This window comes from Leptosomus discolor, chromosome 1, assembly GCF_034619465.1.
Source record: "Leptosomus discolor isolate bLepDis1 chromosome 1, bLepDis1.hap2, whole genome shotgun sequence".
NCBI lineage: Eukaryota > Metazoa > Chordata > Aves > Leptosomiformes > Leptosomidae > Leptosomus > Leptosomus discolor.
The window spans coordinates 46419013-46435546 of record NC_141391.1 but is presented as its reverse complement, the minus strand read 5'-3'; the positions used below and the strand labels follow the sequence as shown (position 1 = coordinate 46435546).

At 40.0% G+C, this 16534-nt stretch overlaps 1 protein-coding gene across 3 annotated transcripts in view; it reads right to left on the bottom strand.

Annotated features, from left to right (window-relative positions):
* Window positions 1-8476: 8476 nt before the first annotated feature.
* Window positions 8477-16534, bottom strand: part of LMO7 (LIM domain 7) — a 134603-nt gene continuing 126545 nt past the window's right edge. For 2 of the 3 annotated variants that reach the window (XM_086482004.1, XM_086482006.1), the window contains 5 exons: window positions 15295-15514; window positions 14124-14396; window positions 12668-12776; window positions 10885-10987; window positions 10329-10372 (listed from right to left, as the gene is read on the bottom strand). In XM_086482004.1, the coding sequence (XP_086338130.1) occupies window positions 10329-10372; window positions 10885-10987; window positions 12668-12776; window positions 14124-14396; window positions 15295-15514 (749 nt within the window). Of the gene's footprint in view, window positions 8500-10328; window positions 10373-10884; window positions 10988-12667; window positions 12777-14123; window positions 14397-15294; window positions 15515-16534 lie in introns of those variants that run through there. The other variant, XM_086482005.1, reaches the window with a different exon arrangement.

Sequence of the window (16534 nt, the reverse complement as noted above, 5' to 3'; positions counted from 1 at the left end):
TTTTCTAACACTGTCCAGCAATATAGCCTTTAGTATTAACTCGGTCAAGGTTGTCACTTCACAGCCTCACTCATGGGCCTGGCTGATCCGAGCCGTATTCCTGTTCTAACAGGCCAGTAATGAAGTAAATCCCCAGTGGTGCAGGCTCTCCTTTCACGCAAACCACTGGAGTTTGCTGAATAGCAGAACATGCCCGTGGGTTGCATGGGGAAATCTTTTTCCCAGGCTAGAGAGCAGCAGCACTCTTGCAAAGAGGCTGTTCCATCATGGGAGGCAAGAGGTGGGCAGATGACTCCCAGACCCACTTTTGTTGAGTGCTCTGCTTAAAACCAATCAGGCTCTGTGGGAATCACAAAATTGCAATTGATCTACAGGCATGAGAACAGCATTATAAATGCACGTGTTTTGCTGCCTCAGCATGAAGCCTGATCAGAAGATAAACGTATTTGCTGAATAGTACAACCATTGTTGTTATCATGGAAAAAAACAGTGAAGCAGGACTGACTGATGAGAGAGAAAAAAATACTACTTTGACTGTGAAAATCAGTGAGTGTAAATATCTGCTTCTCGGAGGACTAATCCAGCAACATTTTTGCACTTGGCTATTGACACTTTTATGGACATTATTCTTAGGTCATAGCCTTGAGACACTGAAGGGAAGAATTCAAATGCTCGCTAGTGCTAGGTCAAGGGATGCTTTGGTTTTACAAGCTTAATGAAGTTAGCGCTTTCAGTTAGTATTCTATACACAATTCACTCTTATGAACAATTCATGATCTGGCAAGGAGATTAGGACTAAAAGATTATGTAAATAGTGTTTCCGAATAGGCAGGTTTCTTGGCTTCAAGTCCAAGATGCTACAGAGAAATAGGATTTGAGAGAACGTAAGTGCGTATGATACCAAGAATATGCTATGTGATAACACTGTGTGTCTTCAAAGTGCTATAGGAAATAACCAAAGTGTGCATTAGCATAATAAGAGTAAATGGATTGTGTAGCTTGTATATCCCCTCTTGTTTAGCATCTACCCATCTTTCCAGTACTAAACTGGTGTTTATCTGCTCACTTTTTTTTTTTTTTCCATTTAGCACTACATCACTAGAAGAAGCAGATGGAATGAAAAAGATTAGGTGATTGTGAAACCAAGGTGACTGGTGTAACACCGAATGTTCTGGACAACCTAAATAACTTTGTACGTTAACAGGGATGACCTTCAGTCCAGAATTGTCTTTCTTTTGTTGCTGAGTTGGCACAGGACTGAGGGAGAGGGAACACAAAATCCCAAGGTTTGCAGGTGTTAGACATGCTATGAACTATCACGGGCAACAGAAATCTCCAAAGAACTCTGAGTACACCAGTCAAAAGCCAAAACCACCCAATTATCCCAACAGCAAAGGGCAAAGAAGTGATTTGTCACTTTTTTTACTTGCTGAGGTCCAAAAGTACTTGTAAGCATTCAAATTGTTGACGGAAATGCATGCTCATTTATAACATAAACGTTGCATAAAATACGCTGACTAGCATAGCTTGTGACTGCCATGCTGCAGTGTGCTGTGCTAGATGGCCATGCTTTATTAACAGACAGTAGCTGTGCCTAGCTGAAGGCTGCTCATTTACTGACTCGCTCCATTGCAGCCAACAGGGCTTTTCCTAAACTGTTTTGGGATTCTCCTCTGATTTGTGCATACAGGAGTACACTGGTACAACCACCAGCATTAATAATGAGGCGCAGCACATGTATATACATATCGTAAATGCAATAGGTAGGAATTAATTTTACTTAAAATGAAGTATCACATACAAATAAAAATAATGTTTCTCTCCAGGAGTCTTGTTTAGCATGGGCATCAGAAGACAGTGATTGTTATCTTTACAGAGCTAGAGTTTGATGAAAGGCTGCAAGTTGGACCCATCCTACAACTACCTGCCAAGCACAGCAGGAACTAATTGCAATTTTGCAGCTGACACTTCATTCTGAGAAATAAAAATGGAATGTGATCTTGTCCCCTTGTCAACTGAGACACATCAGCACAGGAATCTCTTACAGGTGCTTCCCCAATACAGGAAAATTAGCAGAACCACACAGGAATTCTGGCATGGTCATTCCCACAAAGACAATTCAATGTCATACTAATTATGCCAGAAAATTTATGCAGCAAAATTCCCTTGTGGACACACACTCTTATTTGAATCTATGCATTACACAAAGAAATTCTTACAGAGTTTCAGATCTTTTAAATGTTCTTAAAGTTTATTTTTCCTCTGTTCTAGATATTCTCCTGGGAGAGTTTTGTGTTGCAATTCACTGAGAAAGCGCTATCCAGAGTATCCTCCCATGGAGGTAATCTTGCATTCTCTAACTGACATGAGCAATAAGGCTTCATGTACAGGTATAAGAAATAAAACTAAAACAAAAAATTCGGACTTTATCAAAGCCACATGTACAATCTAAGAGAGAAAAAGAAAAAAAAAAGTTAATCCAGTGCTAAGATCCTAGATCCAGTTAAATGAATGAAAAGAATATCATAACAAGCTAAAAAGCACATTAAAATAACTAAAAATAAAATTGACATTTTTAAGAGTGCTAATTAACCACTGGAACAATTTATGTTGACATGTGGTAGATTTTCCATCATTTGCATACTTCAGATCTACACAGAGCTTCTATACAACGAAGAACACTGTTGTTCACATACAAGTGGTGTGTTCAATACAGGAGTTATTGGGTGAGCGGTTCTGATCTTTGTAGGGATATAAGCAGATCAAATGACTGCAGTGGCCTGATTTGACCCTGAAATCTGCAAATTTCCATCCCGGAAGGGCCATATGCAATTGATGCACCAATAAATGGCACATCTGGCTGACTGCTTAGTGGCAAAATAAAATTCCAGTTCAGGGAATCAGAAACACTTGCTCTGGCATAGCTGCTTGCAAAAGGCCATTTAAGACGGCATGCTGTGCTCACCACAAGCCTGCTCTCACTAGTTTGTGTTTATGAACTGTCCATTCAACAGCCCTAGCTTTTTCTTTCTTTCCTCTATTAGGATTAATAAAGAGAATCTGCATGTACACACATCCTTGTGCAGACACAAACTTTTTTTTTTTTTTAAGTGCTTTGGTTCTTTGTACAAAGTTGACTAAGGCAAACCCATAGAAGCCACTAATTCCCATTGCATGATGCATCTGAGTGTTTGTTGCCTACAGCAGCTACTTAATTGGCAAGGTTGTTTCCAGAGGGTGGAACCAATTAAAAAAAATTCTTCAGCTTTAATAAACTGATACCCTACCACTCACCCTAGAATATTCCTTTCGTTAGCAAGTGCTCGACGTTATCCTCCTATGTTGTTTCATGTCGGCGCCCCTAGCTCCCAAGAAGCACGGGGCTAAAATTAAAATGCTGAAGAGCTTCCAGCATGAAGCTGCTTTTTCATGTAATTATGCCTGCTGCTAATAGCCTTCCATTACAGCCACAACACAGGTTTTGCTAATCCATTGCAAATGATTGATTGGAATTTAAAACACTGCTGCAAGCACACTGGTTCTCATGTTGAGCTCAAATTGTCAGATTTCAAACCACTTTACCCTCCATAAGTGACAAGGTGGGCCGTGTTACAACAGGTTTTACCTAAGAGAAGCGTTGAACTTCTCACTTAGACCTTCCCAGGTCACCTGTGAAGTACTTTCCTGAAAATAATGAGACTGGCTCTGCCCATTTCTGTTACCAGCGCGAGCTCCCAATTCAGACACCAGGGTCTAACAAAGGGCTTGCTGCATAAATCTCACCACTAACCAGTATTGCCTGCAGTGCTACAGCTTGCCTGAAGAGATGAATGCATAGGTAATTGAGCTTGAAATTTATGACAAATCTTCTATTAAAAAAATTCTTAAAGAAATCTCAACAAAAGAGCACATGCAATACCTTGAATTTCACTGTGAGATGTTTGATTTGTTTCTTCTAATGTATTAGAGAAAACCTACAGTAAGTTCACATTGAAAGTTAGAGAACATTTTCTATTTTTGAAGTGCCATTTTATTAAAACATTTCCCTGTGCCAGAGCCACTATCCATAGACCACTCAGTTCCAAAGCCATATTCAAATGTGCATTGCAATTAATTAGCTGACAGCCTGTGAGCCTAAAGACAGAGTAGGTGAAGGATTTAGAGTTTCTCAGATATTTTTGGAAGAATTCAGTTAACATTAAAATAGGTAAACATAGGTGTGTAAAAATGCATGCTTCCCTGAGAGCTATTCGGAATAGTAACCCGCAAGTATCTACATATGAGCCAGGGTCCACATGCCTGTTAAAGACAGTGAAGCTTAGACAGCCAAGTACCTCACCCGACAGTGGACACCTACTCACTGGCCCACAAAATCACATCTTTGCTCCACTGTCTGTAGGGAGTTAAGCTTGATTCAGTTGCTTGCTCAGAAACGTGTGCTGCCCTTTCAGATGATCTAAAGCATCCCACGAGACCTGCACTGGCAGCTTCATGAGTACCTATCTCCCGGACTTGCACCATATCCCCCCGACCCTGGGCGGATGTCCTAGACACCTGACAACATCCCAAGCAGCACCAGACACTCAAGAGTGAAGAACAGAACAGAGCTTTAAATCCACTCAGATTTTAATAGCAGTGCAGAGGCCGAGGTCACCTGTAGACACCTGCATTTAAGGGTTTTAACCTTAAGCAGAGTGTCTGAAGCTGATGAACCGACAGAGAGCAATTGGTTCTTCTTCCTTGAACAGCATCTTAAAAAAATACAACACAATACAGCAAAACCCTCCACTAGAAATCAACTAGCTTATTTCTCTTCAAAGGAAATGTTCTCTTTACCTCTATCCCTACTTAGTTCTGCTTTAAGTAGCAGTTACTTAACAAAATAGCAAACAAAATCAAATGAGACTGCTCAGATTCAGTTGCACATTGCACCTCTATGATGCCAGATGAGGAGAAAGGCCCAAGATTAAGGGAAAGTACCCTCTACAACTCTCATTACATTGCAACTTTAGCAACATTTAGCAAACACAACCCTTTTAATACAAGATTACAATCACTGTTTTTTATTGTGCGAGTTGCACTTACACACACTGCCATCTTGCGTTGCTAGTGGATAATCGGTTTCATTGAACTTCAGAGCCACGAAAATAAATGATCAGGGGGCTGCAGCACCTCCCCTGTGAGGACAGGCTGAGAGAGTTGGGGTTGTTCAGCCTGGAGAAGACTCCAGAGAGACCTTATAGCAGCCTTCCAGTACCTGAGGGGGGCCTATAGGAAAGCTGGGGAGTGACTGTTTACAATTGTACATAGTGATAGGATGAGGGGAAAGGGTTTTAAACTAGAAACGGGTAGATTTAGATTGGATATTAGGAAGAAGCTCTTTACCATAATGGTGGTTAAGCACTGGAACAGTCTGCCTAGAGAGGTGGTGGAGGCCTCATCCCTGGAGATGTTCAAGATCAGGCTTGGTGGGGCTCTGGGCAACCTGATCTAGCTTAAAGGGTGTCCCTGCTCACTGCAGGGGCGTTGGACTAGATGACCTTTGGGGGTCCCTTCCAGCCCAATGCATTCTATGATTCTATGATCCTCTAAATACTTTAGCAAGGATCAAAATACACAGATACACCACCATTCATAAGGCGGGCTTCTCTGCCTGTTCTCCTCCAGCAGAAGGAGAGGAGGAAAGAGTTTTCGTTGCTCACATTTGCCAACTGGAGTTAGCAAAGGAAGTTCTGAAGGAGCCTTGTTAAACCAGGCCTTTAACACGGGTGAAAAGCTCAGCTTCAACTCAGCGAGAGTTGCAACTTCAGCTCTTTGAGCCCCACTAAATCCAAAATTCTACGCGCTGTTTGCTCACAGGCAAGCAATTTGGTACAAACTAATGAAATAACCCAGTTTTTTGCAGACATTTTGTGGGAAAATGAAATTGTAGCCTGCATGGAAATACTTGACACCATTTAGGAAAAGCCAGCCTGGATCAGAGCGCATCACTCCAGGCTGTGGGACCCCAGTCAGGCAGCTCTAACAGCATCACAGACTGCAGGTTGCTGAGTTTTCTTCTCTCCCTCCATTCTTCACACCTAAGTGATTTCCGTGCCCAAATGACCCCCAGGAACAAGGGAACATGACTGGGCTCGGGATGCAAAAGATGGCAAGGCCATCCCTGACTTTTCCCACAGTTTTACTGTGTAACACAACACTGGGAGAAGGGATATTGTGGATAAGCTAGGATAAATTCATTGATGCCTTAGAGGCTGAGAAACTTTGACCTATTACCAAAAAAAAAAATAGTCTCAGTGTATTTTGTGGCTGGTGAGGGGTATTGTGGGAATCCAGAATTTACAGGGGAGCAGGGCAGGGGGGCAGTTTTTCATAGTCTGATGCTGCCTACCATGAAAGAAGGCTGAAAACTAGACAGTGTAGAGGGGCATCTGCACAATCTCCATTAGGTACGTACATCTGCACAGCACCCAATTTGGGTTCCTATTCAGAATAGCTCTCAGGGAAGGAATCTTCTTCCACAAGCAGCAGAGAGGACCCCAAGCTCCCAGTGTGAATATGCCTCCATGGTCTCTATTTGAGGACTAGGGTCTTCATACCCTGGAGCACTCACCTGCAGTCTACTGTGTCATTACTTATCACAATAGTGGAAAACAAACGAAATATCTCTACCAGTCCACTTCATGAGAGGCATTTTAACTGAATACCAAAAGCCACGGCCAAGTCACAAAGGCGGCTGAACAAGGAGCTTGGCAACGCTGGGTTGATGAGGCATTTTGGATTTTTTGGGGTTTTTTTAAAGCAAAATTTGAAAATAATGTTTGGCACTTTGTAATTCAGCATTTATTAGCAGGGAGGTCCTTGGCACAAGGCAGAAGCCATCTGTTCAGGGGAAAGATCAATAAACTGAAGCAAAACAGGAGACAGGCAGAGTTACAAGCAGAAGCTACAGGAGGCCATACAGGTGAAGTTCTCCCACTACATCAAAACAGCATGATCTTCCCTTGCTGCCCCTAGTTATCACAGCCACAATCTCTCCCCAATCTGCTAGCTCTCCTATGCATCCCTGAGATCCCTGAGAGAAAGGAGAACCCTAGGCTGCTTTGGCAGCCTCACTGCAGCTCCCCATGATGCCACGTACAAGCTCAAACTCAGAGCCCTCCTACACCTCCCAGCTGTCCTCTTCCTTGGTTTCATCCACAAAATGCTCCCCCAAATTCCTCTGATCCACATCCCGTATTTTCTTTGCTGCTTCTAAGGACACGGACACAGAAGGGTACATAACTGCGCATGAAACAATCTGGGGAAGCCACTGACCAAAGCAATTTGGGAGCCACCGCTGAAAAACACATAGTGCACATTCCAGCTGTGTTTTCAGAAGGAGCAGAAACCTAACCCAAAATGCTTTCAGCACCTCGTTTCTAGTCACAGCAGAGAAGTTTTGGTGAACTTCCACCTCTTCCAATTGCTGAGCTTCAGGGATGAGCACACAGGACAAAGAATCAGCCTTGCCACTTGTATTAAATGCTGAAGAGAAAGAACATAAGGAGCTTGATGGGAGAACTACATACAAAATTCAGTGTTTACTGTAAAGGAAAAAGAGAAAAGAAAGAACTATTGTTCTTGCACATATTTAGGTGGACATCTTAATCCTTTCATAAATTTTTTTTTTCTCAAGATGACATTCAAACAATTTTATATTTTAGCAAATCACTTTAGACACATTTAGCTGGATAGAAAGAAAAACAACTTCTAATAAATGCAACATCAGAAATTTTATTTACAAATATACTGTAATTCAACAACCATTCTCCACTCTGTTTGTGGAGGAAAAAGTGATAGTTACATTTTCCAAATGGGAAAAAGAGAACTCTTCCCCTTAAATGGATTCCACAGAATATTATGCCAACACCACTGAGCAAACAGATTATTCTTTATATTTAAGTTTCAAAAAAGCACATAATTTTAGAAACCAGCATATGGAAAGCAAACACGTTTGTGTGCATTTAAATGCAGCTTCATATTAACCTAGTGAATTCACTTTCAGTATATGTCAAAAATAAAGACAGCAATTGCAAATATATATTTATATTAACTATTTCTCTAATGCTCATTTCAAGAGCTTAGAAACAAAATACCCTCTTCATATACCACTGGAAAGTCAACTAGTTGATTATAAGCCTCAAAAATATTTTGAAGTTATTACTGAAAATATACTTATTCTCCTTTGTGCTCTCAGTATTCGAAGCTGAAAAAGTGAAAGCATTTTTCCCCAGATATTTCCTTACCGCAGTTACCTTCTTATAAATAAAAATAGTTATATGAAGAATACAATGCATAGCTATGAGGACTAGACAAGCAAAAGTTACTCTTAGAAAAAACACACATACACACAATATATATATTTATAGATCTACATCAGCAGCAATCACCCTCTTCTTTTATCTGCAACAGTGGTTTCATATCTTCATTTGCTTCACATGGAGGTTGGTTGTCCAGCTGTTAGAGAGAGACAGAAGAAATTGTAATTGAAGTCTAGCTACTGAAGAATCTTAGCAACAAAAATTACAATTTCCAAGTTAAAAACAGTCAGATAATGGTATTTCCAATACCTACTGAAAATGGTAACACAAACTAAGGTATACATTCTGAATCTAGCAATCCAAATTTAATGAACAACATGAATTTGAGTTTGATCCAATTATATAGCACTGCAAGTATTTCAGGCCAAGTAATATTCCACAGAACATGCACCTTATCAAGTTTTTAAGAATTATTTTTAGTATTAGCATAGACACAGGGTGACAGTTTTTCTAAATTTAGCCTTCAATACTCATATTAAAAATTGCTAAAAAACCTGTAACAATATTAAAAAGAACTTTTTAATCCTATCTCTGCATGTATTTCTGGGCATCTGCCAAGACACTGGTGTTTCACCACAATGTTCCAAGTTTAAAGCACAAAATTAACTTAAAAATGTGCAAAAATATCACACCATAGAATTACAGTGAATATTAGTAATCGTACAGTTTATAAAAACTTTTAGCCAGTATGTTCACGTTCCAAACTAACAAATAATTAGCTAGGCTGATGTCAAAATGCTAACTGTAAACAAAATAAGATGCATCACAGACCAGTGCTGTGCTGTCAGTATATTTTCATTGCAGTAATCTCATAGCTGGTTTTTTTTTTCATTTTTCAATCAGCTAATTTCAATTACTAATCACTAATTTAAATACTTTATTCTGTATCTACAAGTTCTTACAATTCCCAATTTACTCGTATCTTATACAATTATGTTTTGAGGTGCCCACTGGCCCAAGCAGATGCAGTCTGAAGGGAAGGGAATAGAAATGGTTCCTCACAGATCAACTCTGCTTCTGAAAGGCACTGCTGTAACTTTATGGGCTGTAATGTCAAAGAGAGACTAAATAGAAATTTACCCATGATAAAATTTTTGGCTACTTTCATCTCCAAATTCCTGACTACTGTCTTGTCAGGGAACAATAAAAACAGCTATTTTTTTTTCCCCCCAGTACCAAACATATCCAACTAATCCACTAATTTTTCCCCAAAAAGAAAGGATAAAGATAAAATAACATGAACAGGCTCCCACACATCTGGGTGCTTCAAATAGGAACGTGGTCACTTTAGTCTCATCATCAACCACGAGAAATTCTACGAATTAACTTGGAGAGATATGACCCAGTCCTCTAGATCACCTCCACATGGAACGGTGTGATTCTTTTTCTCCTTCCACTGACCACAGTGGCATCCTTGCACATCAGCCTTTGTGAATGCACTGTTAGTGTCAAGGAGAGGTGTGGGGTTTTCTGATTTTAGCTTGCGCACCACACAATCATTTCTGTGGTGCAGGCAGCTTTTCCTCTTCCTGGAAGTCAAAAAGAGCCTGAAAACAGCATCAGATGCAGAGCTTCTCTTTTTCTGAGCTAGGCTTCTCAGCCAGCAGAACCCCAAGTCCTTCTCAAGTGTTGTAGCATTGGTATCCTGTTCCCTTCACTGCCTTCTGGTCCACCATGAGAAAAATGTGCTGGGCTCATGAAGAAACACAGACATGTTTTCCAGGAAGTAATTCAGAAATGCTCTCCCTTAGCTGAATTTTATCAGTCTAGAGGATTACGTATTTGCTACATAAAAACAGAGCCATTTAAATCTCCTGAGACTTGTCAAAATTAGGATGTTGTCTACCATCACCTATGACAGCAGAAAAAACCCAACTCAACACCATTATTCAAAGCCTTAACATCATGCTCCAGTAAATCAAAATTCTGCAAACCAAAATAAAGGAATAAAATATACTGCACCTTTTAATTAAGATCTGTAAGTAAATCAATTCCTCCTGAACTTGTACCTAAATAAATAACCAATCACAGACCTATAATTCAAATAATAATAGCATTGCAAAAAGAAACCAGCATTTGTGCCACCTGCACAGGATAAACTAGTAGCTTTCCAGGTATGCATTAAGATTGAATTAAATACATATTCAGACTACTTTTTAAAAAAATGTAGACAATTTTTCAAAAAGACATCTGTTATCAAGACAAGTCTGTTCAGCAACCGATAACTCCTTGACACCACTTTCTCAGATCTATGAAGAAAGCAGGATGACTCTACCATGCTGTCTGCTTGAAGCTGCTTAATAACAAGGTGGTAAAATCAGCTGCCAGCAAGTTAAAAGTTAGGAATGACTACCCTTCAAACGACAGAAACTGGCAATCACACCTTGCTGAACCCATTCACTAATATACCAACTTAAAGCTAAACATAAAAGCTATCAAGTGGCTCAGCTGTGTAAACACTTGAGGTTGTACAGCACAGAGAACAACTACGGTCATGCACACTGCAGCTGGATTGCCTTACTTTTAAATCTGATATAGCAGTCGTTGCAGAAGAGTTTGTTGTTTCGGATCCTAACTTCAGCTCCAGAGCGGGATCCCCCAAGGTCGCATCCGCAGGCAACACACTGTATGATAGATGACTAATTAACTACTCCTCACAAAATATTAAGGAAACAAAAATGCTGATCAAAGGCAGCTTGGATTAAGCTCAACAAAGCTTGAACCATAAACCCACAAGGACCAGAAGCAAATGTATAACGATTAGTAGATCAAAATGCAACCAACCCTGAGAAGTATTTTAAGGCGACAACTGGACAACGAATAGCAGAGATACACCGACTAAGCAAATATAAAGCAGATGGCTTTTAGAGATTAGTTCATTAAATCTAATTTGAACTTTAGTTTCTCTGAAAAATAAAACTGGCTTGACATGAAAAAAAAAAGTTCTCTAGATGGCAACAGCAATTTTGGCACAGAACACCTGGGTGTGCTACTTGCAGATTTCCATGAGGCACTATACACTGTGGGTATCCTTAGCCCTTTGGCACTCAAAGCAGCAAATACTCAAATACAAGTTCTTATTTGGAGAGGAGGGGCCAATTTCATTTTTTCGTGAATAAACACATGAATAAGGGGCTTGACAGCTTGTATGCTAAAACTGAACTATTTCACTATGGTGGCTTTGACTATGACCCACCTGTAGAAGGAATGTAACCCAAAACACAACACTCTCCTTACTGAATTTACGAAGCAAAGTACTTGGCTGACGACAGAAGGACAGATAAGTCTGTCTGCTTAAATGAGTAATTAATGTTTTGTATGGCTGTTCAACAGCTCATTAATCTTCAGAAATTTGAAAACCACAAGTTTGGTATTTTCTTATGTAGGTTAGGAGCTACAGGTGGACTCCCTCGCACAGAACACATGTTCTGCAGAAAGGGAAAGATGACCAGTCCCCATGAATTACTCCTGTCCCTTCTGGTCAGGCAGGCAGGACCAGGAAGAGCTTTGAGTTAATCCCTTGTAATACTCCAGGTGATATATTTGAGCTGGGCACAGAAGACAAGTGTTCTGAACTAGACACAGAAGTCTTCCTTGAAGCCATGGAAGAAGTAGGGTCCCATAGCACCTCCAAAGTCTAATTCCTCATCTGGTCCTAGGGCAGGGGAACTAGGAATTCTTTTACATCTTTTTCAGGCAAGCATTTATTCTTTCAGCTCTATATATGCCCCAAGCTGACTGGAAGTCATGTAACTATGCCTCAGTGCTAAGCACAAGCTTGCTACTCACATAAATGAGTAGCACTAAACACAGCTTCTGGTTTGGCGTGGAGTTTTATCCTGCCAGGTTGAACGCTGCCAACATGCCTTTGTCTGGAAAATACCACGTGAACACTGATAAGATTAGCTTAGAAGTGATGGGTCACCTTAAATTTTCAATTGCCAGGGTCTAGGCTGAGATTTATTTTTTTTTTTTTATATAGCTGTTTTCTCTCAGAGGTGGCTCAGCACCTTCAATTTTTTGCTGCCTATTTGAAGGAAGAAAGAAGTTTGACCTCACAGTCAACATGCCCACCTTACTTGTCAATGCCCTACTTGTTAGATCTGTCATTTAAGAAATAATTCTACAGTTAAGTGCTAAATGCCTGCAGATAGGACTGCCTCATGGAAATATGCATGCACCACGCTGTCAAGAGTAGAAGGCAAAGCAGGTGATTAGTAGAGCCCCTGTGAGCATAACACTGAGTAGCCATGCGTGCTCCTGATTAGTTCCTGATCCTTCATGATGTGACTCCCAGCTCTCACCTTAAAGCAATGTAAATGATAACAAAGACCAAGAGACTCAATGATCATGGCTGCTCCTTTGCCCAGAACGTTATTACAGTATGAACAGATTTTCTTCCCACTGACTGACCTAAATATAGAATGAAAAATCCTTAAAACCAGCTTGAAAAGGTTTAAAAGGCAGAGAAAAGTTATCAAAGATTTTTTTTTGAGATTAAAAATAAAAACACACTGGTAAAAAGTGGACTATTAGGCTACTTGGGGAAAATAAACTGAAAATTGATATTATTTACAGTAGATCTGAAGGGTAGGGAAGTGTTATAATTTAGATCAAAGTTACATAGGAACAAATGAAGACATTCTGTAACATTCCTGGGAATTATTTCATTGTATAAAATACTTTCTACACACAAACATAAAAAGTATATTGTTAAGTTTGGAGAGTAAGAACACAGGTTTTATGCTCTTGTCTTATTTCTTATTTATGGGGAATTATCCTGAAGGCTAAGTTTTAACAAGCACCCCGTCCAAGTCCGACCATCTGCACCTTGTTAGATAACAGAAGGCTAGTCCTGGACATATAATACTATGTTAACTCTTTGAACACAAGCTACATGGAGGTCAGTTTCCACAGGTCTACCAACATGTTAGCAAATGGAAGTGAGAACAACATAAGCAAACATGCTTACGAGGTAATTTTCTTACATTATAAAGAATGTAGGAGCCTAGCTTTAAAAACAAAACAAAACAAAAGGGTCAATTTATCACAAAGTGTGTGAGTGTAAGAGCTAGTGAAGCAGTGTTCATACCGTTGTTACACATAATATATGTAATTCTGCGGGGATGATTCTCTATAGTGTTATCCCAAGGTATTTTAAAAATGTTTCAAGTATATAAACCAGCAGTTATCCACCCTACCACAACCAAATTCCATTTTTGTTTCAAAATATGTTGCAATTCTTGCTTTCTCTTTCTAGATTAAAACCAACATCCTACTCTGTAATTCTCCAAGGTCACGGGTTATGAGCATTCCTGAGTGCTCCTTGAGATGATATTGACCACATGCCAGAAGGGGGGGAGGAGAGACCAAAAAAAAAGGGGGTTCAGGAATCTTTTGTTAAAACAAACCCAAGAAAATAAATGTCAGAAATGCCATCTGGAGTAGGCTTTTACTAATCATTTTGGTAACCAACATACAGCTTGGAGACTGGAGATTTATTATTCCAGCTCCTTTGTTTTTTTAAACTATGTCAAGCAGTGATGACAAACTTGGGGAATTCTCTGAATGACTGGAGCAGGGAGGTAATACCAGCCCATATTTCCACTGTTGCATCCAGGCAGAAACTTTCAGGTACTTTTCAGACTTATTAATCAATGTTATGGGCAAGAACACTCCTGTAAACCACCATATACACAGAGTCCGCTCTTTAATACAGTCTGACATCTATACCTTCAAAGCAGAAGGGCACCCACTCACCTGCTGCGTGTCTGGGACCCTGGCTGGGAAGCAGAGAGAGAAGACTGCGCCTGGGGGGCTGCCTGGGACACTGAGGAGGCTCTTGCAGAAGGGGCCGCAGGAGGTGCTTTGCTGGAGGAAGGAGTGCACATGTAGGCTCGGTTTGAAGTGGACACCGGGCGACTGAAATCTTGATTAGAGGATAGAGATGAAGAGGAGGCTGATTGGCTCAGCCATGAGTGGTGCCTCCATGAGCTCGTTCTTGAAGAATCCAGATTGTCCAAAGACTCCCCTCTGTAACAAAGGTACACATACAAATGTATATGGCAGTACAACTGGAGCAGAAGAGCTACATTTAAAAAAAAAATTATCCTAGCATTTTTAAAGTTTTCTAGCACAAATATGCTTGTCTGATCACCCTGAGCAATATTCTTCACATACTGATTTAAAATGTTTAAGCAGCAAATTATCCTTTGTGTCCCATCCTAGTCTCATGTGAAAAAGCAGGTGAGGCAAAAGAGAGGTGGCACTTAACCACTACAGAATAAAGGCAAAACACTCTTCACTGCAGCCTTATCAGGGTGAACCGTAGCAAAACCTCCTGTACAGCAACAGACCTCAGATACCAGGTTTGGTTTTGCTTTCTCCAAGGGATACCAGATCAAAAATAACAATCCTCCCAGACTGGATAGCATCATCTCGGTACAAGGTATGGGCCCAATAGCCAAACACTCTCCTGACTGATAACTCCGCTGTTTCCTAACTGACAAATCCAACATTCATACATTACTTAAAGCAAGAAATGAACTCCAGACTTTCTGACATATTTCTATGTAAAAAAGATACACTCCTTAGCCATAATAATTAATTTCCATAATAAATTGTCATGCTGAAATTCTTAAGCACATCTGTCAATGACAAGGCACACTACTGATTTCCATTGCTGGTATACCAACCAAGAAATAAGCAGCTAGGTTATTTACAGGTCACATCCACCTTCTTTACTTGCAAAAAAACCCCATTTAATCCCAGCTGTAATACAGCTACTTTCTTCTACCTATGCTGCTATGCAGTTTACCTTACAGTATTTCACAGACTCTGTTTCTGTGCTCTGTAATACAAGCTGAAGTTTAGAATAACCAAACAAAAACATTTGATGAGAGACAAAGTTAATTTTTAACATGATTCCTACCTCCTCATACTATTGTTGTACAGACTAACGGGCTCCTTATGTATACTGGAACTGCGCTGCCTGATCCAGCTGCTGTCCGTGTGTAGAGATGTTTTCTTTCTCATTTCCTGAAGGATTTGCTGTCTCTCCAACTCTGCTGCAGACAGATTGTGCTCCTTCTGAGACTTCTTCTGTGACTCACCTACATTCCAGGACCTCTCTGAATACTTGCTCTGGGTACCTGTTCGGACAACATGCAAACTTCAGCTAGACATCTTAAGGCACAAAAGCAGTTATCATGCATTCAGTACTCTGGCTATAACTCCAAAAGCAGTCATTCATCACCACATTCACAGGTTTCTCCAGTTCCTTTTCACAGCTGGGTGACCAGTATCAAACTTGGCAATACATCATTATTATAATTTTTTCTTTATGCTTCCATTAATGGGGCCTTTTACATGATGTTTAACTTAAATACAAGTAGGTATTTGCCTTCACTTCCCAAGTGTATATGCATATACATTTGTGTGTACATATATAAACACACACACATATTTCTAAAAGGGCATGATTTCTTCTAGTGCCACAATTTGGACTCTTCCTCCAATATAAACCAATATAGTTGAACAGTGAGATACTTTCTTTCCCTTTAAGAGTTCTTTTTTTTTTTTTTCTGTAAGTTGTACCTGTTTTCAAGAATTCTTTCCTTATTCAAGGCACTAAACACATTGCTTTATTTTGCTTTAGATAAATATATAGATGTGTGTGTCGGGTCGGGTCTGGGAGAAGAAAATCTTACAGAGAGTTTCTCTGTTATTTGGATGCTGTGTTACGTAGTCAACTGAAGTAAGATTTATGGTATAGATGGCCTATGAAACTTTGGAAGGGGAAACAAACAAGCCATCTTTCTCCAATATGTGTTGATATGTTAGAAGGCAACAATTTTTGTCTTTATTTCCTAGATCCAGTAACTATTCTTTACAGTAAGACTAATTAAGAAAATTACACAGCAATAAGTCATTCAGTTGAAATTTCAGTCCCTTTAAATACTGCTCTGACTATGGATTTGCTCTTGGTTTTATTGCTATAGATTACTATTATCATGGAATCATTAGGTTGGAAGAGACCTCTAAGATCATCGAGTCCAACCATCAACCCAACACCACCCATGCCCACTAAACCATGTCCCAAAGTGCTACATCAACATGGTTTTTGAACACCTCCAGGGATGGTGACTCTACCACTTCCCTGGGCAGCCTGT